General features: G+C 47.1%; 1 protein-coding gene across 1 annotated transcript; it reads right to left on the reverse strand.

Moving 5' to 3' along the window:
- Positions 1-154: 154 nt before the first annotated feature.
- FAM83C (family with sequence similarity 83 member C) lies at positions 155-26,802 on the reverse strand. The gene is made up of 4 exons (XM_063350071.1): positions 26,191-26,802; positions 18,576-18,743; positions 14,093-14,217; positions 155-1,457 (listed from the first exon to the last, which is right to left on the reverse strand). The coding sequence occupies exons 1-4, from the start codon at positions 26,743-26,745 to the stop codon at positions 521-523; spliced, it is 1,785 nt and encodes a 594-aa protein (XP_063206141.1). The 5' UTR covers positions 26,746-26,802; the 3' UTR covers positions 155-520.
- Between the last annotated feature and the right edge of the window lie 532 nt (positions 26,803-27,334).

The raw sequence follows: 27,334 nt of genomic DNA on the forward strand, positions 1-27,334 counted from the left end.
TTGGGGTGCTCATCTCCCCATGAGGGACCCAACACAGCTCTGTCCAGCAAAACAGCTCCTTTATTTTTAATGGTTACCCTGTCTTTGACCATTTTGTTTTCAGCACACGGATACAGGGAAAGGAATCGCTTAGTACAAAGAGAACCTGGGTTTACCCTGAAGACCTCAATGGCCAAACAGTTTCCAGCTGTAGCAATGGGTTTGCTGTAAGTTTGGGGGGGCAGAAATGTTCTTTGGGAAAGAAAAGTTCTTTCGCAAATGGTTAAAAAAAAGGTAGAGGCGTAGATTATGTTTATGTAATTTTCTCTCTCCTGTCATGATTTGTAATTGAAAATTTGAACTGTACTTGCTAATCTCATCTGAATCAGTCATCTGTATGTATTAGAAACAGCACTGACACCTTTTAATAGGAACAAGACTAATTTGCCACCCGTATTTTGATTTCAAGCCCCAGATATGACGATTGGTGGAGAAAAGCAACCACTTGAAAATAAGACCAAAGGACACCTCAAGGCCCAGGTCAGAGTTCGAACCGACTGTGTATATGTTTAGATTTTAACTTGTTGTACTTGGTGATTAGGTCCAGCTTACTGTGCCCGAGGGTCATTCTTTTCTCAGCCCCATACGCACTGTTCTTTTCCATCAACATGTCCTCGGTGAGTTTATCATAGCAAGAAACTACAGGCTTTTTATCTCGTTTTAGCTGGTTGTATGGGGATAGCAGGTCCAACTTCCCTTGTCTGGGACTCTGTCTTTTTTCCATCCCATAAAAAGTGGTGTCATTTTCTGCTGTCGGTTCTTGGGAGGTAGCAGCAGGCCCTTTCGGCTTCATGCTTGTCCCATTGCTACCGGCACCCTCGGAAGGGGACTGCACTGTCTGCTCCTGTGGGGAGCAGTGGCTGCTGTTAGCCTTATTGTCCCCTTGATAACTAGGTTTGTTGGAGCTCGGGGCAGGGGAAGGCTCCGGCTGCAAGAATGTCCTTGCTGTCATGAGATTTGATTTGTGATAAAAGGCTGGGGTGGATATATTTGGAGGACTGTTTGGTGAGTCTGGTGGTTCTCCTTGCTGCTTAGGGCAAGCGGGCTTCAGAGATGTGTCTTCCTTCCCCTTCTTACTACAAGAATCAGAGTTTGAATCTTGCTTTTCCTGGTGTACATTGCAGCTGGAATTTTTCAGAAAGGGAGACATTTTTATGCTTCTGATGCTTACGTTGGAAAGGCTGCTGGAGGGGCTCAAGGTTTCAGTGTCGTTCACCTGTGCGGACTTTAAAAGGGAGTTGGCAACTTTTGAGGTATTCTGAGAAGAGGGGCACATTCCAGGATCTGGCACACAGAAGTTGGTCACTGCTCGGGACTCTGCATATAAGTACCGGAATTCCTTGTCAAACTCGGCAACAATTTGACCACGGAAGTGGGTTACCAGGCTGGTGTGGACTTGGCTGCAAAGCCAGGTGAAACTGCAAAATAAACCCCACATGCAACTTTAGTTCACAGCGTACCAAGATACCTAGCGTTGATTTTAACATTCAAGTACTGTAATGCTACCTGATTTATGTCGTGAAAGCTTTCTCTGAAGTATGCAAGTCTGAGATTACTTGAATGTACTCATTACATAATTACAAAAGAACAATCCTAAAATGGTCATTTAATTTCAGTATGCAGTTGTTATGGTTCATAACGTTCATAGTGTTGTTTTGAAGAAAGTAGTATGCTTACACTCAGCATACACACCCCACAAAGAGCAACATAAAATGAAAAGATTAATACTCTTCTGCTTGATATCAAAACAGGTATATTAAGTAAGACTGAAGATATAGTAAAAGAGCGAAAAAGCTTTGCGGGTGGCATGAAGCGCATTCAGAAATACCATACTGGAGGCTCAAAGTAAATGCATACAGCTTCACAAAGAGAAATGAGAAAACAAACACACAAACAAAACCAAAACCCAGAAAATAGCTGGGATGGCTAAATGACAAAAGAGAAGCTGTTAAGACCAGAAAGGCCATCTATCAAAAAGATTGGGTCACACATTGCAAAAGACATAAGAAATAATACGGAGCTGTCTGCAGGGCTGGCGCATGGTCCATGTGCAATAGGAGTGCTCAGATAATTCCTCTGCATCAACGTTTACCGTACAGGAGCTTGGGCTGATCGCTGCCCTGAACCCACCTTTATACAGAACGTAAAGGAGGGTCAGTCTTATGTTGAAATCTCTGTAGAAGAGATTAGAAAACATATCAACAAAGCAGATAGTAACGAATTGGCAGGACCAGGTAGTACTAATGCAAGAGTGCCAAAGGAATGCAAGGATGAAATAGCTCAACTAACCAACCAGGGTGTGTTATCCCTCACTTGAATGTGCCTTGGTTATCAGAAGAGTGGAATGTTGCTAATGTGATACAATTTTTGTAACATTCCAGACCATTATTCTCATAACTGCACAGCACGAATCAGTAGAGACTCTTCCAAAGAATACAATTAATGGTCATGTAGGTAAATATGATATAATAGGAAAGGCGGCTTTTGCAAAGGAAAGTTACCTCTCACAAAACTGTGTGAGTTCTTCGAAAAAATCCAAGAGTCCAGGTGGGAGATTTCATGTAGTCTGTATCACCGCCGTCGAAGGCGGCTGTACCAGGGGTGCTGCCTGGCTCCCGGGAGCGCTGCTGTCCCCCTCCACGTTGCTTACAGCTATCACCCTTCTACACAAGAGTGCTGCATCTGCACCGCATGGCCATTAGATGTGCCCCGACTCAGGACCTGTTCCACTCACATGCACACTTGTGTTCACTTGAACTCCTCAAACCCACCAATGTGCTCAGAGGGCTGAGCCCGCTTTCCTCTGGAGGGGCAGGCTTGCATCCCTCACACTGCGAGTGTTGTCCCGTTGTCCTGGTTTGAGTGACACAGGACTAATTTATCTTCCAATGCTTGGGAAAACAGCACTTTTAGAAGACTCTAGTGTCTGAATTCCTGAAAATATTTACTTTATAGCCAGATAGGCTATGTGCGTTCCAAGGTCTCGGTGTTTTCGAGCCTTGCCAGATGCGGGGATGAGGAGCAGGGAGACCTGGGCACTTGACCCAAGCTGCCAACAGGATTATTTCATACCATGAACGCCACATGCAATATAAATTAGAAAGTTTGCTGCGTAGTTTCTCTCTCCCTTGATGGCTGTGATCCAGAGAACTCCTTGCCCCGGTGCTGGAGCCCTGAGCCCTTCCCTTCCTCCCGAAGCCGCAGCGCTCGCAGTGTCCCACATTTAACGGGAGTCCCCTGTGGGGAGTGCACGGCTTCTGCTGATGGAATGGGCTGGGTATAGTCCTTGTGTATTTTATATCGGTATTGGGATCAATATTTGTTCTTTAGTGTTATTAATATTAATTATTTAGTCTTAATTCTGTTACATCTGTTTATATTTCAACCCTCAGTTTTCCTTGTTTTTTCTCTGGGTGGGGAGGGCTCATCCGGTGAGACAATAATCATCTAAACAACAGTAAATTGTTATGGGTTTCTCAAACCGTAACAGCCGTGAACTGTGAGAGGACCCTGGTCAGCCTGATGGAGGATAATACCTGCCATCCCTCTTCCCCCAGCCCAGCACTGCTGTTGCCAGCAGACCTGGAAGCAGATCTGTGCAAGTGGCCATGCTTGCCCTCCTCATTTTGGTGAGGAGGTCTCGTGTCTCAGACTCAAACAGTCTAGCAGGAACACCACAGCAGCTACCCATCGAGGCCTCCGGCCTCACCTTAGCAGGAGGTAAATAACAGGTTTTGCTTAGGTTTTGCTTCCCACCACAGACAAAGGGACTTCCACCTTCTGTCTTCCCTCAGCACCATCTGACCAAAGTACTGCCTCCCTACAGAAACTCCTGAGACTGAGAGGAGGTGGCCGGGTCTATCTAACACATTGGCCATCCTTTCCCCTGTAAGGGGAGCCACCGCAGATCTAGCCATACACCCCCCCTGGCCTTATGACTGTCCCTGCCACTCACGCTTCTTACAGTTCCTTCCCCAGTCCCAGGAGTGCTGCTGTTCCCCTCCATGTTGCTTACAGCTCACAGCTGTGTCCCAGCTTCCTATGCTGATGCAAGGGGAACCCACCCACTCTGTGTCACCATAGGACCTGGAAGGAATCATAGAAGTCCCCCCAGTGGCAGAGCCCTCCTCCTTGCCATAGTACGGGTTTCTATGACAGCAACGTGCCCTCGTGGCCAAGAAGGCCAATGGCATCCTGGGGTGCATCAAGAGGAGTGTGGCCAGCAGGTGGAGGGAGGTCATCCTCCCCCTCTGCTCTGCCCTGGTGAGGCCACATCTGGAGTACTGTGTCCAGTTATGGGATCCCTGGTTCCAGAAGGACAGGGAAATGCTGGAGAGGGGACAGCAAAGGGCCACCAAGATGATGAGGGGACTGGAACATCTCTCTTATGAAGAAAGGCTGAGGGATTTGGGTCTCTTCAGTCTGGAAAAAAGATGGCTGAAAGGGGGGGTGTCAGGAGGATGGGGCCAGGCTCTTTTCAGTGGTGCCCAGCGACAGGACAAGAGGTAACGGGCACAAACTTGAGCATAGGAAGTTCCACCTAAACATGAGAAATAACTTCTTTCCTTTGAGGGTGGCAGAGCCCTGGCACAGGCTGCCCAGAGAGGTGGGGGAGTCTCCATCTCTGGAGACATTCCAAAGCCGCCTGGACGCGTTCCTGTGCCACCTGCTCTGGGTGACCCTGCTCTGGCAGGGGGTTGGATGGGATGATCTCCAGAGGTCCCTTCCAGCCCTATGATTCTATGATAATGTGGCCCTGCCATGGCTATTCCCAGCACTACAAACTGACAAAGGTCTTTTCCTCCATGAACGGCATGGAGGAAATAGTCAGGGAATGATCATTCTTTGTCTCTTCTGGTACAAAAATGACACACCGAATGCAGTTAACAGGTTACAAATTCAATACAGACAAGAGGTACTTCCTTAGACAACACAACACACAGGCAAGCTGTGGAGCTCCTCATCGCGGGCCGCTTTGGATGCTAAAAGCGTGTTTCTAAAAGCGGTAGGATTCTCCTGCCGTTATTTTTCCCACAACAAACTGCTGCACACGGAGATCCCGTATCCAGTTCTGAACCACCCTGTGGCACAAACGACAGGACTCCGGGAGAGGATGGCCGTGGGACGGGATCCCTCCCCTCCGTGCTTTGGGACGCTCCCGGATCCCGTGCAGCTCAGCCTTGGGCCAGGAGATGGAGCCGCAGCATCACCTCCGGGGGCGGGGGCACCTCCGCGCCCCGCCGCGGGTCCCGGGCCCCGCCGCCTGCCTGGGGCCGAGCACGGGTGGCAGGAGCACCCTGCGGTACTTCGGCAGCAGTCTCGGGCTCAGCAGCATTTTCGGCAACGAGATTAGTTCTTCTGCCAGCGCCTCTGTAAAATCGCCGTACGGTCTTGGGTAGCAGCAGCCTTTCTAGGGCTGTGTTCTACAGGTGGCTCGCAATTCGTCACACTTGGCTCCCCTGCTGCAGCTGTTTCCAACTGATGAGATACCAATTTGCAGCAGAAGGTTTTTTCCGCTTCTTTCAGTAGTTTCTGTTACTCATTTTTATTTTTTTCCATCACTTTGGCTGTCAAAGGCATTCTTTTCTTTCTGTATGCCGATACAAACTTCTGTGTATCATTTTTGCACATTTGTTAAATGTAGATACTACATCACACCCATTACTGGACTTTCAATTTCAAGTGACATTTTCTTTGATAAGATGACAATAATCTGACTTTATTACAGCAAGCTCTTTAAACTTGCTTCCAAGGCACTTGAAGTCATTACCATTCCTCATTTTTCATCTTCATTTTGATTAAAAAGAGTGCAATTCATTCAGTTAATTTGGGCGTCCCGTCTCAGTTTTCTCTTATTTCTTATTCATCCTTACAGCAGGATGCAAGGATGTCTCTTTCTTCTGGATTCTATCTTTATTTATGCACCCGAGGACTTCCTCCTCTTTGCTTTGGTGTGCTCCTCAAGGTTATATATAACACATCTTCTGACAGTGCTCGCTTGCTGATTACACTATGCTCTCCGTTCCCTATGCATTCACTTTCTGCTTAATTATAATTTCTTTCTTGAGGTGACTGTTCATTGAGTTAGATCTGGATCCCACTTTTAATGTCTTTCCTCTTGCTTGGGACACAGGTACCTGAGAGTATGAGCACCTTTCTTCTAAAGATATTGCAAACCTCCTCCAGCTTCAAACCCACGTAGCTTTATCTGTCCATTGCAAACACTTATGCACTGAAGCCAGGTGCAGAGCTTTTGTAATCCTCTCAAATTCCTCCTCTAATTTTTCAGTTTCAGCTGTCGTGTTGCCTTCAACCCCACATCTTGAGTTTCTTTCACTACGATACAGCAAACGGTGAGCTCCTCCCTCTCTGCGACAGTGGCAAGACATGTACCCATACTTTGACCATCTTCCATTTTGAGCTGAGAAATCTGATCTCCTCTAAGACAACACAAACAGCCACGCAACTCCCTTTCAGGCTGGCAATACCACCTCTTTTCTCTAGTCCTAACCTGGCAAACATCTACTCTAGTTTTCCTGTTCAAGATCCTGTTTAGTTCTAGCCCCGTTTCCCTTCGGCTCCTCTCATCTGCTGCATTAGTAAATGTCTTCATATCCTTCACCATGTTACGTTAAATAAGTGCTCAAAGAAACATACTATTTATTTTGGTGCCCAGAATAATACTAAATAACTAGATATAGAACTATATTTAGGATTTTAGATTATTGCTTTTCCTAAATACCTCAATGAACCTTGTTTTCTCCTTGTCTTCATTTAGAGGAAATATAATGTTAAAGATGGAAAACACAGGGAAGTATTTAATCAATAAACACATAAGAGTTGAGGGCTCTAAGCTAATTTGCCTACAAAGGTGGCCAAGAGTATTTTGGAAAATAAGGAGGGCTTTTTTTTACGAAACTATCAAGGGAAGAGTCAGCATAGACGACGACAGTATTAACATGCAGGGTTCAATACGAAAACGTCAATATATGTACTGCTCTTGCTGCAGGAGTGTAATACCACATATAGGGCATATAGGGCTCATAGGAGAGAGAATCTGATGTCTCAAGATGGAACTAGAGACTAAAAATGTATTTCAGGCGTGATCTGAGCATGCACTTGAGGAGAAAAAAGTCTCTTGTTAAAACTGAAGAATTAAAAGACACTTATTGAATACCTGAGTGGTCAAGGATAGAGTAGGAAGATACCCCTCTGCAAGAGAGGCTGCAGAGGGATGAGACATCGGGGTTCACTGCTAAGGTAGAAGGATGTTTTGAAACTCTCGAGGGGTCTAGCATCTTGGCTCTGCTGCTACCCAATATCTTCACGAGCAGCCTGAATAACAGATGAGTGTACACTCGTTAAATTCACAGATCACATCCCATAGAGAGGGACTGCACAGATATGAATTTGAAAAAGGTTCTGAAAAAAAATGGGTGCGGTTCAACAGGAAAATATTCAAAGAAAATACGCTCCAGGCAGTCAGGTTCAGGTGCACAAATACAGGCTGGAGAATGAGTCGGCAGCAGCTCTGGGGGTTCGAGAATGTCTTAAGGAAAATACGCGTCTGCAGCGTCACAGTGTTGGGAAAAAGAGCAAACATTCAGGGGGTGTATGAACCACATTGTGGCCTACAAGACACGTGTAACCTTTTTGCTCAACTTGAATCCTCTGAGGAACAGGAGATGTTGAGTCTGGAAAAGAGACAGCTGACGGTCAGCGTGGTAACTGTCCTCAGGTTGTACAAACCACACTATACAGAGGGCACCAAATGGTGTTGGTGTCCATAGGAGACAGACAGCACGAAGGAGCGTCCTCCAGGATCCAGTGCTCAGGAAGGATGACAGCAAAGAACAATGAGCAAGTTGCTCGCTGGGATGAAGGGTGGTAGACACGTTTGGATCTAAGTTATGGAGCGCTGCAGAGAAGCCGCTAGTCAACGTCTCCATAGGCCCCATTAACATAAAAAGAGATGGGATGCATCTCAGGGGGTAAAATAAAAGCACCTAAGTGGGAAGCTAAAAAAGATCAGGATTTTATCGGTAGCCTTATAAAATGCTCCCTCTTCCATGCTTAGAATGGGACAGAGAAGTAAAAGAGCATTTCAGGACATGGTTATGGATATTAAGTTAGGGAAAGGATGATAGAATCACAAGGAAATGGAAAACTGCAGGAAGACAGTGACTCTGTAAAGCAAGCTGGATTCCATCTTAACCTAAATGAAACCTGGCTGCTGCACGATATATTGCAGAAGATACAGGGAGGCTTTAAATTAGAACCTGGAGCAAAGCTGTGATGTGTAGAAGGCCACGTAGTTTGAGCTTGCCCACTTTACCTTAGGAATAAACACAAGAAAACTGTATTCTTATATAAGGACAGGATACAAATCAGTAACACCTGGGTAAGAAATGAGAATCAATGAGGAACATCTGAACAAATAAAACTGTGTCTAGAAAAGTGCACAGTGCTGAACAACCAGACCAGATACAAACGTTTACATGCACACATAAATTTTATGAGCTAAAGAAACAGACAGATGTCGTGAAATACCCGAGCTGAAATGATGAGTCTGACACAGCAGGCATATCAGAAACATCCTGGGTAGAAGAAAATCAAGAAATGATATAACTGCAAGGGTAAAAATTATACAGAAAGGACAAAGAGAGGATGTTGCTGGGGCAGTGGCACAACAGATTTAAAAAAAAATAATAATCAAATAACGTAAATGGTATCTCAAAAAGTGAAATATATGCCTGTTGGATTAAAATTCCACTCCCCAACAGGAAAAACATAGGATCAGGGCTATTCTGTGAACTTTCTGGGTGCTGATGGTAAATGCGCCACGCTGAGGACGTGCTGAGAGGCCAAGAAGGCAGAAAGCAGGGGAATAGAGGGAGATTCAGTTACAGCCGTGTTGGATGAGGGCCCTTACTGGGACAGTTGCAGAAGCTGCATTTTAGACACTATAAATTAACGCTTTTTGGAGGAACTAGCCAGAAAACCAACAAAAGGAGAAATAACATTACCAGTTCAGAAAGTTTCTTTGGAAAGGGCACTCGGCAAAAAAGTCCCCATGACGTACCCATATTAAATACTCTTTCAGGACCAAAATAATCTACAACAGTAATACTTAACTTAAAAGAGAAAGTGAGGAATGCTATTAAAAAGAAATTTAAAAGAGTAACCAAGAAGGTCAAATGCTTGAGGCAGCCTGAAGATTGTTTAAAGATGCTATATTAGAGTCTCGGAGAAAACGTACCTATCAAAATAAAGATATTTTAAAACATCCAACAAGTCACCGTAGTTAAAAGGCACATTAAAGGAAAATATTAAAGTAAACAGCCTTCAAAAACTGGAAGTCAGCAATTTTCCAATTATTAACCAGTGAATAACCTATCATTTAAAATGGAACATCGTAGCAGAGGAATGGAAAGTAGTAAATGTGAACCTTTTAAAGAGCTCCTGGAAAACTACAAACCAGCCAGTCTTATTTCCATACTGAACAAACTGGTAGAAGCAAATAGAGAGTAAAATGATTAGATGCATAAATAACTATAATCATAATGATGAAGACTCAGCATATTTTCGTGGAAGGAAGCCATGCTTCAAAAGCCTCTTGCAGTTCTTCGGAGAGGCAGCAAGCACGCAGATGCATATGATCTGCTTGATCTCGGCTACTCGAATTTTCAAAGAGATTTTGACATGGTCATTCAGCAAGGACTCTTGGAAAAATTAAGTGATCACGGAGTACAAAGGAGGAGTAGCAGTTGATTAAAGATGGGATACAAGTGCTAGCAATAGTTTTAATTTACCCACTGGAATCCCACAAATTTTGTGCTGGGATCGCTGCTGTCCAATGTATTCACAAAAGTCCTGAAAAATGGTAGAAACAGTCCGTGACGGAGCTCATGACAAAATTATCATGGGTGGTCGAAAGGAAACTGGATAATCAGAAGCTGCAAGAGGATCTTATGGTATGGGGTAAATAAGTGACAAAATGATAGACAAAATTCAGTGTCATAAATTCAAACTATTGCCAAATCCCTGATGGTCTCCGTACATTGATGAGTTCTCAGATATTAACACTTAGGAAAGAGGTCAGGGTTCCCGTGGACAGTTCAAAACACCGATCACTTCAATGTCTACCACTAGTCAAAAAGGCAAAGAGCAGACCAGGAACTGCCAGAATGGGGACGGAGGAAAAGACAGAAGTCACCATTGTACTACAGTGTTAAAGTGTAGTGGATGGGGTATCCCAATCACTTCATGCAGTTCTGGTCAATTTGTCTCACAGAAGATAGAAATTAGGATTAAAGGTCTGGAAGTTCTCCTGCACGAGAAAGGACTGAACAGCCAAGGATACTCCAGCTGGAGAAGACGTGATTCGCGTGAGGAATTATAATGGAGGAGGACAAAATCATGGATGCAGTCAAGAAAGTAAATAGGAAACAGTGATTTACTGTGCCCAGGTTATGGGAATTTGGGGTCATCAAATGTAATTATCTACCAGTAGGCCTAATGTAAATACAATGGATCATTTCTTCACGCAAAACGTAAATTAAACTGCATAACCCATTGCCAGAGGGTATTGTGGAGGCCAGCCATGGTGGGAAAAAGCCTCCTATGGCAAATTGAACATAAAGAAGCACATACAACGTATAACACCGAAGGTTCTGAAACCTTTGATCCTTGAACACAAGATGGCTGAACTGTAAAACCTGCCACTGGGTAAGAACACGCTTAACCCTCTTTCCTGTATCATCCCAAGACATCCCTGAATCCACCCTGGATCTTTGGCTTTACTCAGTAACTATTCCCATCCTTTGAATCCAGCTTTCCCATCTGTAGGGAGAGTCATCTGAATCCCTACACTAGGTGTAGTACCAGGCTGCAGTACATCCAGTAGCAGACTTGCAGATTTTCTCCTGTGGAAGTGTTTCTGACCACTGTTGAACAAATTCCACAAAGAGAGACTCTTTGTTTTAGTCCAGAACATCATGTGCTTACTGGGAGAGCAGAGAATCAAAATAAACAGGATTATTATCTTCCAGAACTCGAGAAGTTTCAGCTATACAGAGATCTATAGAAAGACAGCACGTCGCAGACGCAGATCCCTGCCCGAGAACAGCAGAGGGAGGAACTGACACAGAGAACTGAATCTGCATTTAATCAATACCCCGACTCTGGGGAATTAAGATGTTCCTCCAGTAGTGGCGTTCAATCCAGCTGATACATGCTCCGTTTTAGCCACTCAAAAATGAGTGGTCTCGGTTATCTAATCCCCATCCCCTGCCGTCAATGGAGATGGATAGATGTTTCCTGGCAGGGATCCACTCCATCGTTCTCAGATACGTTAGGATGGTCAGAATGCCACCAGGCACTGCTATATTGTTTATATAGAAACTCTACATAACCAGCTTCAACTGGGTGCTTCCATTTTTCCCTGCCAGAGTTTGATAAGGTGAGACCTCTACCCTTGGAGATGATGAAGTCAGAAGCAGAGGAGAAGGTGCCGCTTGGAGCAACAGCGCTGACGTGATGAGGACGCTGGTCGATTGAGGGTCCAGCATGTGCTGTCTGGGAGATGGAAAAGCGAGAGAAAGGGAGTGGGAGAGCAGTGTTCAAGGAGACCTGGCGGAAGGAGAATAAAGTATTGCCAGGGCACCAAATTCACAGAAATATCAGAACAGCCTGTCCCGGGGAGTTGCACTGTTTGTGAAGGATAATACGATGTGCAACAGCGTGAAAACACTGTGGGAAAGATCTGCAGGTGGCAAACTCAAGAGTCTAGTAATAAAAATATAGTACAAGGACAGCACTCCTGACCCTCTGATCAGAATGGTGATGGTGATCAGCCAATGTTAACTGAGATTACAGAGGCTGCGAAATTAGGGCAGGTAGTAATAGTGGGAGATTTCATCCACTCATGTACGTACTAGGTTAATGCTTCACTGGGATGGGCTGTGGAGAAAAACTTTTTGGAAGCAATAAATGGTTACTTGCCAGAATTAATTAGTCTAAATTGTTTGACCTACAAGAAAAGATGCTATTCAGGATGTGGTCTTGAATGATGCATAAGACTTGGTTCCCTAGGTAGTGGAAGAGCCCTTTTGCAATAATGCTCACAACACAATTTTAACTCTGTAGTGGGCGAGAGCAATCTAAATAAATGCAGCACCTGGATATTAGATTTCAAGAGAGGCAATTAGGTAAAAATGCAGCAATTAGTCAAAAAAAGCTGAAAAGGAGTAGTCCAAAAATCCCAAGATGACTATGGCTTGTAGGTTGATCAGAAATGCTGTACCGGCAGTTAAGAAATTGGTGGGCCCATTTGAGATCTGTAGGTCAAAAGGGAAGTTCAGTGATGGCAAGACTGTAGCAGAGAACCTCAATGAATTTTTTTGCATCCATTGCTAGTGCTGGTGACACTGAGACACGTTTCACTCCTGCGTACCAGGGCCACTGCAGACTGCTTTGCTGAGGACTGGGAGGTTTCCAGTATGATCCCACCTACAGAGAGGGCTCTGGACGTAATCTTGAGGCCTATACAGCGCTGGAGCTGACCTCCACCCTGAGACATGGCACAGTGTGCTGTGAGGAACAAGATCACTGATGGCATGGAGAAGCACAGCCTCGTGGAAGAAGGTCAACAGGGCTACTGTAAAGGCAAGCCCTGCCTCCCAGACCCGCTGGATTTCGGTGAGGGAGCCACTGAGTACGTGGATAAAGGGACCAGTCAACTACATATTTTGGGGTTTTCAAACAGCCTTTGACAACATTCTACACCAAAGCCTTTTAAGAAACTAAGCTGCCGTGGCAGAAAGGTCTTGTTATGGACTGAGAGCTGGTGAAAGCATAGGATGCAAAGGGTAGGGCTTAATGGTTGTTTTTCAACATGGGTAAGAGACAGCAGCAAGGCCCCAGAGACTGGTCCTGGGACTGGTTTCCATCCTGTGGGTGACCTTAGGCTTGGAGGGGTGCAGTGAAACCCTCCGGTTTGCAGAGGATCCTCGGTTCCTTCAGGTGGTTGGATTACCTCGCTCAAGGTGAGGAAATTCAGAAGGACCTCGCAGAACTGAGCAAGTGGACAAATATGTGGCAGGCGAACTTCAGTGTAGGAAAATGTGGGGTGCCCAACCAGAAAAATTATCTATATCATCAGGCCTGTGTGAAGCTGAACCTGGAACAGCTCAGGAAGGAGCTGGGAACCGTCGTCAGCAGTTCTGTGAAATCATCAGCTCAGAGTGCAATGGCAGCTAAAAAATTCAACGAATGTTGGACGCTGGCAGCAGGGTGATAATAGCAAAGCAGAGGGCATCATTTTGACCCTATGTAACACCTTGCTGCAATCACATCTTGGGGGCTGCACGCAGTTCTGGTCTCTGCATGTCAAGAAGGACACAGTGGGGTTAGAGAGGGTGCAGAGAAAGATAATTAAAATGTGTGAGAGATGCAGCAGCTGCCATACAAGGAGAGACTGAATAGGCTGAGGTCTCACTTGAGATAAGAAAAGGGCAGGAAGGTGGATGAATGTAGGACAGCTATTTTACTAACCTGCAGCACTGGAACTAGGAGCACTACATGAAATTAGTAGATTGGTTTAGAACAGGCAACGAGTTAGGGCAAATTAATGGACCATATGTGCCGAAGGGAATACGTAGGGATGTATGAAACGATTGCACGTGCTGTGGGAGGACGAGGGGGATGGACCTCAGATGGCAGTTTGAGCTGCTCTCACTGAACATCTGACCTGGCAGAACAATTTTTACGTTTTTAAGAACTGAAAGCAATGTGTCCAGGCAGCGTCAATGTTGGCAGAGAAGCAGTTAATGCTATCTGAAGGCTAAGCAGCGAGTAAGAGCAAGAGGATGGAGTAGAAGAAGGTAAAGCACCAAAATGACACCTGACATTTATAAGGGGAAATGAAGAGGAAGAGCAGTGTATCATTATCATGGAGGAAAAAAAAAACCAACAGCAACGTTATTCACTATATTGGTAATGAGTATTTTCTCGGCGTCACCAGTCTGTCACAGTAGTTGCTACTTTTTCTTACCTGTATGTACCAGCAAGAACTTGGTCACAATCAATCAGGATAAATTTCTCCAGAACCTGGCCTGCAAATTTCTTGCCTGCTTTGCTGTAGTATGTGTCTCCACTCAGACATCTTATGCGCATGTTCTGAAAGCAAAGGAAGCAGAGTTGGTGAGGGGACACGTATTGAACTAAACTGAAATGTTCCCTTATGCATCACTGATGGCCTGCCTCAAGCAGGAGCTCTGCTCCCAGAGGTAGCATGCAGCAAGGTATTACTTCTGGGCTTCTACATACCAAATATTTTGTCGCACTGTCTGCTTCTATAAGACGAAAATACCAGCAAATATTAACAAGTTGCACTTATGTACAAATGTTGGTTTGAAAAAAATTTGGAGACTCCTATGAGCCTACAGATCATTTCTGAAGTATGTAAGACTATACGATTTCTTCCAGACTATTGACAATATTCAACTAACCCCACTAGCAGATGGCTCTGCATTTAAACTGAATTTTGACCCATAACACCTAGCCAGTTTCTTAATCAATTGAATGTGCTGTTCTGATTTTATACAGCGACAGGCTTCCTAAAACCAACATATCGCTCAATAAAAAGGATTTACAGAAAGGTATGTCTACATTTTAAGAATTGCCTTTTATCAGTGTATTTAAAAATTATATTAAAGTTTTCAGCTGCTGTACTCCAGTGAAACAGACCTGATCCCCTGTTTTAAAGACTGCAAAGAACTTCTCTGATACAACTTTGGCCTGTAAAACCAGCTGCCCGGTACAAAATGGTAAATACGGCTCTCAGTATCCATCAGGAGCTTTTTTCGTAGTGTGAGGTTTTTGCCTGTACTAAAAGTTATTTGTACCTCAGCTGGGGAAGGCAGAAGAGGAGAACAGTCACTGGAAACCATTACTGGCCTGGTCTATGTGATACAGTGCCAAAGAAAACTTCTTGCATGTAAATAAACATCCCTAAGGCTGCACCTACTCTGTCCTGCCCGGCCATCCCTGACTGCCCCTCCAGGCCAGCTCCCTGCCACCGCCAGCAGCTTTGGCACACCCGGAGCTGTTACAAACTGTCACCACACCACTGCCCACCTTTGTGGGCAGCTCGTCCCTGTCTGGTGTCAGCTCTGCAAAAGAGGAAGACCCACGGTGGCTCGGCTGTGCTGCACACACCGCTGGGGCTGTTGTGCTTCTTGGCGGGGGTGGTGCTGCCCATGGTGGTGGGCACCTGCTGGAGGTGACAGCCTCCCCTCTGCCATGCAGCAGACTTCAGCCTGGCTGTCCCCAGTGGTTTGTAACAGCCAGTGCAAAACACAAGCATGAATAGTTGTGATTTCCTTGCAGATGTTCTCTGCAGGGTGCAGGGCCACAACCTGACACCCCTCCGGGAGCTGCTCCCAGGCATGGCCGCATCCCCTTCTCCCCCTCTTCCTCCTCCCACACGTGCTGAGCATGTGGGGGCTCCCCAGGCTGCCTCTACACAGCCAGGGACCAGCTCGCCCAGTCTCTGGCCTCACGGGGGGTTCACGGCACGGAAGTCATGCCTCGGGGGTGAGGAGCAGGAGGCAGTCACCCTGTGGCAGGTGACTCCATTCCTGACAGCTCTCCTCTTCCGTCAGAGTCCCTGCAGGCAGGAGGTGGCCTTCCTGGAAACATCTGCTGGGGAGCTCATGGCAGCGGGGTGGGAAAGGCTTGACTCTCATGTCACGCTGAGGAAGTCTTCCTGCCCAGCCAAGGGGCACCATTGACTTCAGGGCATCATAAGAGCAGCAAATCTCCTCCAGACCAGGGCCCATCTGACCCAACGGTTTATCTCTCACAGTGGGCAACAGCAGCTGGGGAAGAGCAGGAAGAAGGCAATCATTTATGATGCTGCCCCCTAATATTGCTGCTGACTCTGTTTTCTGCTCAGGGGATTTCCCGAGCCTCTTGTGGTTTGTCTTAGTGGGAACCCCCCGGACCTCTTCTCCAGGTACTTGTCCAGTCCTCTCTTGAGTTCATGGAAACTTTTAGCAGGGACAGAGCTGAAGCTTCACTATCTTTGCACTGCAGCTCTCACCTGTTGCCTTCTCGTGCCCCAGAAGACATCCTCATCTGTCACCTATGAGAAGGGAGAAACTTTTTCCCCGTAATGCAGTTGTGCATTGGAACAAGTTGCCCGGCGAGGCTGTGTAGTCTCCACGCTTGGAGGTTTTCAAGACTAGACTAGTTAAGGCCCTGAGAACGTGTCTGACCTCACAGGTGACGCTGCTTTGAGCAGGAGGTTGGCCTTGATGACTTCCTGAGGTCCCTGCTAACTTGCATTAATCTGTGATCCTCTAAAATGGCACCACAAGTTGCCGATATAGAGAAAGATATGATGGATGCTTGGGGAGTTGTTCACATAATCCTCTTGCCAATCAACACAGGGATTTTTTTAATTCCAGTGCTGAGGTAGTAATACTAGTTCTCACTGGGAGGAGCTTCCTCTTCCCCCCCAGGGAAGTTAAAATCCCTTCAAGTAAGGGATATCCCATAGATTTGTCGCCACAGTATTCACTCCCTTTATCATTCCCAAGGCTGGCTGTGTTTCTGCAATACGGCTCGTTTTTTCCATCCTCTTCTTATTCTTGGCCATCCAGGCTCTGAGTTGTCCAAACAAGATGAGAATCCCATGTTGCAGAAAAGCCAGGTACCACTCTCACTTGATTTAGACAGTAATTTTAGGTTCAGCAGATGACCATTGGAAAAAATCCAACACATAAGTCTTCTGCTGTGATCACTGCCAAAGCTTGATGCACCACTATGGGATTTGCTGATGTTCAGCACCAGGATTTGACACCAGCGGGCTCACACAACGTTCTTAGAAGTAAGATGCTGGAGGGCCAGTTGCCCCAAATTCCCCATTAAACCCCACATTGTCACCAATTATTCCAAATGGAGATTTACCATCACATCCTGTCGCAACTCAGAGCCAGGAATAAAATATGTACACTCATTCCACTTAGATGTGGATATCAAGCACGTATGTTAATGTACTGCTTGAGATGCATCCGCCCCAGGGGACTCCACATTGAGGCCTGCTGATGAGTCACTGAATGGGGGAGGCAAGTGTTAATTAGCTATTAAAGCACGAGACATAACATCAGGTCTAACAAAGAGACATAAACATCTCCATGGATGTAAACTCATTCTAATTTTAATTAAAAACAACGGCCAGGCTCTCGGGTAAGAAGCAAGTAAAATACATTTTGGAGAGATGGAATTTATCGGGGTCCACCAGGTGATTTCAGCAATGCAGTTGTTAATGAAAACAAACGTGCTCCAGCACAAAGCAGTTTTCCCTGATAGTTGCCATCTCAAGAAGTGTGATGAAATGGGTCTGGCTTGTGAGAAACAAGAAAGGACAGAGTGTCACCAGCACGGAGGGAAAAAGGAAGCCCCTCTCTGTGTAGACAGGTTTAAAATGAGGGGAAATTAAGACATTTGTAACTGCATCTGAGTGCTGTAAAACATTATTTTTGCTTTTTCCCTAGCCTGGTTTTAGTTAAGAATGGGTTTGAGGTAACTGGATAACTTCCAAGCATTCCCCACCAAGATGAAGGGAAAGCCTATGAAATTGGTGGCTGGAGGAGAATCAGTCCTCCAGGGAATCCTCTGCACCCAGTGAAGGGGCACAGCCAGGACTGCCAGCCTTGCAGGACTAACAAAAGACAACGAAAACACCAACTTCCATTGGTAGGTGGTAGCCAGAAAAGCTATATGGGGATCAGCAAGATACTGGGGTGTATTTCTGAGTCTGCCGGTTCCCAAGAGAGTTTGTCACACCGACACATTAATTTTTAGTGTTTGCCTGCTCTGGGCACTGCACACCATTGCTGATGGGCACCCCACCAAGTCAGGCTCTTCATGAACCCCTCATGAGCCCGCAACTGAACTGTAAAGCTGAGAAGCAGATCTTAACATGAGGTTTTTAACATGTGGTTTTACACTGAGGTGGTGCAGCAGGGCAGGGGGAAGTGGTCGGTCAGGACACCTGAAGGGACTCACCAGCTCTAGCCAGACTCTAAACTGGGCTCAGGGATCTGAACTGTGTGCAACTTAAGTCTTGCAATTCTGTGTCCTAGAGCAGGGATTGAGAGGGGACAAAGAAAGGTGATGATACAGGTCCACATGAACCTAAGTTTTCTGGCCGACCTCCGCCTGTCTGCCTGCACCAGCCCAGCAAAGCGTTCTGTAATGCATGGCATCTTATTGGCCTTGACTGCACACTGCTCGTGTGTAAAACTGAAGCGAGGACCACAAAACACCAAGATACAGGACGAGGAGGCACCTCCACTCCTTCCCCTGTGCTTCCAGACAGACCTCGATTTCCTAGACCGAACAGCCATGGTCTCTTAGCCTGGGACAGTGGGAGAAGGTCCCAGAGACCAGGTGGAGGAAACAGAACAAAGGGTTTTTATCAATTCCAAGAGCTGTTTGCCATATCCAGTGTGGAACTGAAAACTTACTGGGAAGTTGTCCTGAGTAAGAGCCATTTTATTGCACATTTCCACAAAATGCTTCAGGTACTCTTCATCCAGGATCAGGTAAACAGGGACGTGCCGTCTGCTTGAGGCCTCCAGCAGGTCACACAGTATTTCCATGTCTGTAAACAGATCCATCACAATTGCTATCACCTAGGCAGGAGAAAAGAGGGGGGGGGGAGGGGGGGAACAAGATACTGTTGAAATCTCATGCCCAAGTGAATTGCACTTTAAACTATGAAGTAAGTATTCAAACCTCCCGAGCTAGTGAGCGACTGTGGCCACACGAGCGGCTGTTGATTCCGGACCTTTGTGTTTAACAGCCCTTACCCCACCATGGCAGAAAAAATCAGTTTTAACAGCTATGAAGACATTCCTCATCCAGCTCCCTCCTGTCTCATCTGTGAGTCACAGAAAGAAACAGCTGAAAGGGCAATGCACATGCACAGACTCTGAATGTCACTGATGCAACAACTATGTGTTGCCTTAAGCAAATATGCCAGAAATACGGCATGTAAACAGGAGAGCTGAGACTGCCCAAAATCGTTATTCAGTTGGTATGACTGACTCCATCGATGACTAGCATATTAAAATAAAGAAGTACCATATTTTTCAGGAAGGACACCCTGCCAGGTAAGGGAGAAGGTATCTTGATCAAGTATGTACATGTCCTTGCTCCAAGATTACATCCTAGGGGCGGCTAGGCAAAATCGTAGAATAATGTGTGTGGGAAGGATGCCTTCCCTTTCCCTGCTGGCAGCGCTCTTGTTAATGCAGCCAGGATTCAAGTGACAGTTATGAAACCTAACAGTAGGGAGAAGGAATAACGCTAACATTATTTTAAAAAAAGAATTCAATAAAATCTGTCTCAGAAAAACGAAGACTTGTAAGATAAAGTCTCCAAGGGAGAGGGTTTAAAAAGGAAAATAATTTTAAAGAGAACTGCCAGTTCTTTAGAGAATGAGACTGAAGAAGGCCATGGCAACCCATCCCACTGTGGAGACAGGATGGGAGGCAGCAGAACATCTTGGCTAAATGAAATCTGCAGAAACTGGAAGGAAAATACAGAAAATAGAAGGTAGGTCATGACAAGTACCTACTACACGCACGTTGACCCAAAACTAGAAAATTCAAAGTACAGTATGACCTGCAACCAGAACAATGGATCAAGGGAAATCAACCATAAATAAAGCTGTGACTGGAGACGCTGTTCCACTGTTCCTCACAGAGAGAGCCTGCCAGCAGACAACATCAAGGGAGGGACTGCTGGGATCGTCTGTTGGCCGTCACCATTAGTGACAGGCATCAGGGGGACATCTTAGAGAAGGAAGGAGCAGGCAGGAGAGCACCTGCTGAGCTGGATGATTTGTCAGGCCTGACGCCCTTCACCCGAGGGTGCTGGCGGAGCAATCTGTTAACTTAGACCTTGAACCATTAACACTTAACAATGAGAACTCGTGGAAGATGGCAACACACTGGGGGACTGAAAAAGTTAGTGAAGGATTTACCGACAGGCCAGCTTCATTTCAAAAGCTGAAAAAATAACAGACCTACTGATCAAGTACTTTAGTCCCAGCCTTTACCGTATCTTAGCAGTAATTAAGGTAACTGTTTGGTACTTGTAAATTGTGTGCACAACTCTGATTTTATGAGTTTCTGCACCTAGTAGAGGATGCCCAAATAAAGATGGCCCAAAAAGCAGTGGGTTTTGGAGTGAAGCTCTGGTGGCATACTTTACCCTGTCACTCAATGTTCATGCCCCACACTACACCTTGCACACAAAATGCGCGAGAGTTTGTTCTGCTGCTCATTGTTCACCCCGTGACGGGGTAGGAATCCTGTTTTTAAACACCTCCTCTGCCTGTGTTAGAGCACGGCCATGAATGCAGTCCTCCATAGTCCAAATCACCCTATGGAGCGGACCATGAGGGTGAGCTTTCCTCTGCCACTTTTGCCCAGCTGCTTCTCTTCAAACAGAGAGTTCAATGCAGAGGACAGCAGTGAGGTTGACTTCTAAATGTGCAGAGGTTCAAGCTTTAAATAGGAGCAGGCTGAATCACGTTTGCGGGTCTGACCTGGAATAGCTTCAGAAAAGAGCAGAGGAGCTCCAAGTATCACTGCCCTTGGATGTGGGGACAGGCTCACGTTTCTGTTCCAGACTGGCATGCTGGCCCCAGGTCACCCACTGCCCAGCAGCTCTTCTGCTGTTTTCCTTAATAAATTGCCTCTTTCCAGGCTCATTTTCATGGTCTAGGCACTGAGTGGAGGCAGCTGCTATGGGCAGAGCAGGGCTCCATTGGCTTCCCCATGATCTCCTGCACAATCTTTTGCTTGGCCAGCTGGCTCCTCTCAGCCCCGCTCTGCCTGCACACACCATGGAGAGACCGTCTGCACCAGAGCCGTGGCAGAGTTGGGCAGCAATGTCAAATGGTTGCATCCTGCTCCCTTGGGGATTTATCCCTTTTGCAGATGGACAAGATTTCTTGGCTCTGTATGGTTTGTCTCCAAAGACCATCTCTGCGATGATGCCTTAAACACCGTCATTGGTCCTCAACAACTTGCCTCAACAACTGACCCCTGGCCCAGGCCACCACAGCAGGGTTTGGGGAAGAACCTTCCTGGAGGCTAGTTTGATCCCAGACATCCACATGGGACACAAGGCAGCTGTCATCAAGAGGTAAAAGTCATTCCTACTGTCCAGGCGAAAACCACATCTCCACCCTCTCACCCTGGCCCTGGGAAATACAGGCTTCAGACTCTGACTCCAAAGGGCACCTCTTTTGTAACCCTCATCAGTGGTGTTTTCCCAGAAGCCTTATGAGGCTCTGGCAAACTCTTCGCCCCTCCTGAAAGGTGCCCATCTGGCACGGACGGCAGCATCAGCCCCGGAAGAGCCCTGGAAGCAACAAGAAGCATCTTTAACTTCCCAAATTAATGTTGCTGCTGGGCTATCAGCATTAGGTACTGCTGAGACCCACACAAAAAAGCAGGACTCCACCACGTCTTTCCACATTGGCCTTCAGCCAAAACCAAAGGCAATTCAGCCAAATGACTTTGATGGGTCACCCGTTCTCTAATGATGAAGCACCAAGAAAAAAACCATAGGCTGAACCTTGTGTGAGGCCTCAGGCAAGTCCCTCTCAGCCACTTTTGCCTCACGATATTCCAGCTCACCTCAAGCTCAGGTCTGGGGCAGGCTTGGCCCTGGAGACAATCTAAACTTGGCTTAGGAAGTCAGTATGACGGAGTCGAGAGACACTGACACTCTTTTGTCCCCAGACCCCATGCGCCCAGAGGCACTGCTTGTGCCTGCGTGTGCAGAAGGTCCACACCATCTCATGTTTCTCTACTACTGCTCACAGGCTTTGGCAGAGTTCGGGCCTGTTGCTTGCCCCAAAATAGCAGTGCCAGTCCGCAGTGCTGGCTGCGAGAGGGATGGGGCTGAGCAGGCAGTAGCACGGCTGCGTGTGGCAGGTCTGGCACAGGGCCGCCCCTGGCACCCCGTGCCCTGGGCTGGGTGCAGCTGGCTGCCAGGCAGACTTGCATCTCCTGGCAGCCTCCTGGCAGGGCCTTGGCGTCAGCGCGGGAGCAAGCGCTCCAGGCAGTGGGACACCAGCTTGTGCAAGCTGGGTGGAGCCTTGCGTGATAGTCAGACTCATGTTTTCCAAAGCGGGTTTTCACTTGGCATCAGGAGGTGGAACAGGCTGTCCCTCTACTCACGGCCTCCTCGCATGTGATCCCGTCACGGGAGGGATTTGGGTAGAGTTGCTCCCGGTGGGCAAGCAGGCGCAGACAATGTCGGGAAAGAAGGCTGTCAGCCCCACGTGCGCTGCAGTGTGCAGTGAGGAGAGAGGGGAGGTTGTGCCCAGCCGCAGGCTCACATGGTGGAGGTGCAGGCACCGATGGTGGGGCTGGTCATTCCAAGTTATGGCTGTGACAGGACAACGGTAAGAGCCACCCAGATCACCATATCCTCTTGGTAAACAAAGCAGGCAGCTCTTATAATAACATCAGCTGCACCCCAAAGCCAAGAAGTTTTGGGGAAAGAAGACCCTGTAAGTCTTCCCCTTGAAGCCTCCTATGAACGTATTGTCACAAAAGTGAGGTTTAAAGCCTCAAAGATTATTTCCAACAGCTCTATAAAGCGGTGGAAGTTGGGTACCTAAGTACCATCTCCAGTTCAGGTTCCTGACAACTCGTGTCTCACGTGTAAAAGCCTTGGGCATTTAAGTCAATGTGGCCTTACAAACCTAAGCAACGCGCGTCCAGTGCCTCCACCCCCTCGGCTTCAGTGGTAGGAGCCACAAGGCTGGGGCTGGCTCTGAGCATCCCCGTTCCTCACCATGCTGATCATGGCCTCCAAGCCCATGGCACAGCCTTGGCGGATCAGGCCACTGCAAAGACACAGCTGCCCCACAGGCTCTAGAGAACTCACCCCTTCCCATTGTGGGGTTAAACCATGACATTTCTAAATCCACTTCTGTAAACTCACAATTCAGCAATTACTGCAGTCATCGCTTTGGGAATTACAGCACTTACCAGCACCCCACCGGGGTTGCCATCTGTCTGGTTTCTAACCAGCACAGCTGGTTTTACTGGTATTTGCCAATAGCAGTGTGGTTTTGGTCATTACTGTAATGGTGCCATTTGAAGTGACACATTGCTTCTCTGGGGGACCACAAGCGACCCTTCTGCCATCGCACGCAAACACAGACGTGCAGCCTGTGTCGGAGTTGTACAAGAGGGGTGAAAGAAGCAGCACGGACAGTTCAAAATAGATTGGAGCTCATCCAACAAAGGTAAAATTGTAATGGTATTATCAAATGAAGGCTGAGGTGTGGCTGCACTGCATCTCCTTATGTCTGCAAAGAGAAAAGCTCAAATCTGAACATACATCTTCAAAGACAGCTGGTTAAATACAGCAAAGTAGAAAGACAAACCGCACCAGCACAAGGTACCAATAAAACAAATGCCCCTTTTTGCTGATTTGTCAGTACAAATACGCTGTCGCAAAATAAGTCGGCTGATGTTGTTCTGTACGACTGTACAGGAGAAAACAGCAAACAGCATTTTGAGACATGCGCCTTCCTGTCTACAGGACCCGGGAAAAGTGTTCGGGGATCTCAACACCTTTCCCACATCCCACCAGCGCTCCATCCCCCTTCTGTGTTAGCTGTAACCACACAGGAAGAGAATACCCTGAAGGAGGGATGTGTGACAAGGGCTTAAAGTCTATTGGGGAAAATATTTGAAATGCAGAAACAACAGCTGAAAAGCTAAAAAGCAAGTGGTTCTCCACACGGTTGCTACTGGCACTTCAAGCAAAAGATGTTTTTACCTCTGGTTGCTCTTTACTCATTAAAAGACATTTAGGTAACATCCTTTTGGATGGTTTGATGAGCAAAATGACTCAGTAACTACTTAAAGATGTGTAACTGCGGTTGTGAATGAGCTCGAACTGCTGTCAATGATAGAGTTAATCATGGGAAGCACTGTCCAGAGCTGCCAACCTGGAAGCCAGTAAAACACCAGTAATAAACAAATAAGATGGTTGAAAACTTATTCTCACATTTCATGCAACAGTCAAAAACACTGCGTGAAAATCCCCAGCTTGAACATAAAGGCCTGAAGATTGTAGGGGAGATTTAGATTGGATATCAGGAAGAAATTCTTTGCTGTGAGGCTGGTGAGCCCCTGGCCCAGGTTGCCCAGAGAAGCTGTGGCTGCCCCATCCCTGGAGGGGTTCAAGGCCAGGTTGGATGGGGCTTGGAGCAACCTGGGCTGGTGGGAGGTGTCCCTGCCCAGGGCAGGGGGTAGAACGAGATGATCTTTAAGGTCCCTTCCAACCCAAACCATTCTATGATTCTATTCTATGAGTCTCTTGTCGGTGCTTTTTCAAGCCAACCCAAAAAAGCAGAAAGCTCAAAATGTACTTGAAGTCCAAATAAAGTACCTACTGCCTGGGCAACCTCCCTGCAGCAATAGAGAAGTTCCTGTGAGCTGAGAAAGCAGAAAGACATTTTTTGTGTGGTTTGAAGGATCATAATACCGTGGGAGATCCGGGACACATGCTAAGTGACAAGGGGACATTTCTTAGTAGTCATTTACCCTGTGCATTCTGCCATGACTACGTCTTAATCCCCATTGCTGAAAAGTAATATGGATTACTCACACTAAGTGTCACAGGACTTTCCAGATCATTTAAGAGATCATAAATCAGCTGTCTGCAAGGACAAACAGAGCTTTTTGTCATTTACTTCCTGGACAAAACTTCCTGTATTTGCCTACAAAGGTGCAAGAGAAGTTCAGGCATTAAGCGGTGGCTGCTTCCAACTGAGCAGGAGCTTACATGGCAAAACGCTCTTCTTTTGGACAAAAGAAATAAAGATCCCCCTTTACTTCATATCGTGCCCAGATTCCAAGGATATGTGGTCCTGTGGTGATGCCGCACAGCGATTGGAGCTGCTGCGTGGCCCCACTCTCGTCTGCTGGAGACAACATACCTTTGCTCAACTCTGCAGATGGTGACAGAAGAAAACACTTCAGCTCAGCCTGCCTGGAACAGCTCGTGTTCTAGACACAGCTGAAGGCCAGGCTTAACAACGCTTTATCTCCCACCTTCTGCGCTAGGCAGTAATGAATTTAAGGAGTGACAATAAAGTTAAATAAGAAACTATGGAGTGATAAGAGAAATTGCCTAGAAGCTGACTAGTTAAAAGTGAACTTTGCACTAAAAGTTTACTCAGTATCTCCACACTATTGAAATGAAATACTACAAAAGAAAATGAACATGGAACAGATGAAAAGAATCATAAAGAGGACAAAGACAATAAAAGCTGAAAATGTGTCTGAGATACAGTTGTCTGAGCTGCTACTTTAGCACACGGTATAGTGGCAAAGCAAAAAGAGACAAGAAGGAGCGTAATTTAGTGAGTAAATTCAAGCCAGGATTGTGCTTGGTAGGCAGGTATTGCAGTCATCTAGTTTTTATTACATCCGAGGGTTGGCAATCTCTACCCAGCAGAAACGTGTGGCATGGCAAAACGGGCTGGTCTTACTCATCCTCAGAGAGGCACAGACATCAAGTCTAGAAGATACGATGATTTATTCTGACCCACTGCAAGCCACAGGCAGGGAGTTTCAGTCCCGCAAGTTTACTCAGGTCCTACGTTCTCCCACTCTCCACCAGTGGTATCCTCTTCTCCTGCTTAACATGATGTCCAGGGGCCGAGAAAAACCCTGGCCGTGCAAACTCCCTGGCAGAGGGCAGAAGGGCTGGCTGGGCCACACTTGCCAGCTGAGGACGGCTAAGCCTTAATGCTGCGTGTCCTGCCACTCACTCGCGCTGGGCTTCGGCACCGCGCTCTGCACACCCGCAAACGGAGATGCAGAGTGCCTTGCAGGGCACTGCCGGTGTGACGTTTTCCCAGGCAGAAAGAAATTACAGGAAAGGAAAGGAGAAGGAACAGTTAGAGGTCTGCTAGAGAAAAAGCAGTCACATTGTGAGATCAGCCGCACAGCTCGGGGCTGTGAGACCAGCCACCAGGACTCGGGTGCTGCAGCACAAGACCCCACTCCAGGCACGCAGCTCTATACATACCGTCCGTGCCCGGCTGATCAGAGACCGGAGCAAATCCTTAATGCTGTTAGCTTTGTTTCTTTGGAAAATCACAGTGGCTTGAGTCTGGCCAGACACCGTGAGGAATGGCGTCCCTGGCCACCCCAGCTCCAGCTCTGGAGGGTGCACATCAGACATGAGTGGGAAGTAGGTGCCAGATGTTAGTTCGGAGTTGAGGGAGGACCCGTCTCCAGTGTCCACATTGCCAGGATCAGCCTCTTTGTCTCTCATTGCACTGGGATCCGGAACGCTTTGGTTTCTCTGATGGCTCATATATTCCATGTCCAGGGTGGAAAGGAAAGGCAGCTCCCGTTCCTCAGCGATGGCACTCAGGTAGCCGCGTTCCCCCTGCTCGAGAAAGGCGTCTGTGGCAAGCCGGGCTGTTTCACTGTGCTGGAGCACCAATGGGGTGGCCTCCCTCCACCACGGCTTCTTCAGTTGCTCCAGGCGGCTCTTCAGTGGCCCAGACGCCCCTTGCTGGCCCCCATAGCTGCGGTGGAACTGGGGTCTCACCTCTACTGCTAAGTAGTTGAACATGACCAGAGCTGTTGATGCCAAGAAGTGCCTCTCCAGCTGGATTAGTCCCCTGTCCGACCCCAGGTCTCTTCTGGTCCTCTTGCACTCCTGAGCTCCTCCCAACAGGTTCCTTCAGGACTCAGCGTGAGCTCTGCTCCTCCGCTTGGGAGTTAATCACCAGGTACAGCCGCCCACGCTGGGGGAGGAGCTGGCTTTCCCTCACTTGGCTTCCTCAGAAACACACCTGATACTTGGTGCTTAGAGTATCCCTTTTGCAAGGGGAGGAAGATCAGCCCTTCGAGCTGCTCCTGCCCTTTCCTTGTAACTGATTTCGCGTACTGCCCTCGCCTTCCCTCCCAAGAGGTCCCCACCCTGGGCCGAGCAGGCTCTAACCTGTTTTGTCCCTCATTGTGCTCACAGTGGAAATGCAGATGCTGAAACTTGTTCCTCTTGAAATTTGCTCCAAATCAAACATGCTTCTCAGTGTCAGTTATAATGAAATACAAATATCCCGAGTGGATAATCAGACCCGGCCAAGAAACTCATTTATCCCTGAACCACAGCTAATGCCCCTCCTTCGTGTTTCTTGGGAGCCTGGGCCCTGGTAGGC

This window comes from Chroicocephalus ridibundus, chromosome 12 (assembly GCF_963924245.1).
Source record: "Chroicocephalus ridibundus chromosome 12, bChrRid1.1, whole genome shotgun sequence".
NCBI lineage: Eukaryota > Metazoa > Chordata > Aves > Charadriiformes > Laridae > Chroicocephalus > Chroicocephalus ridibundus.

Coding starts and splice junctions, on each gene's coding strand:
- FAM83C (XM_063350071.1), bottom strand. CDS start 26,745: ATGTTCAACTACTTAGCAGTAGAGGTGAGACCCCAGTTCCACCGCAGC. Junction 18,744..26,190: donor TGATCAGCCGGGCACGGACG/GTATGTATAGAG, acceptor TCTCCTGCCTAG/GTGATAGCAATTGTGATGGA. Junction 1,458..14,092: donor GTTCTTGCTGGTACATACAG/GTAAGAAAAAGT, acceptor TTTATTTTGCAG/TTTCACCTGGCTTTGCAGCC.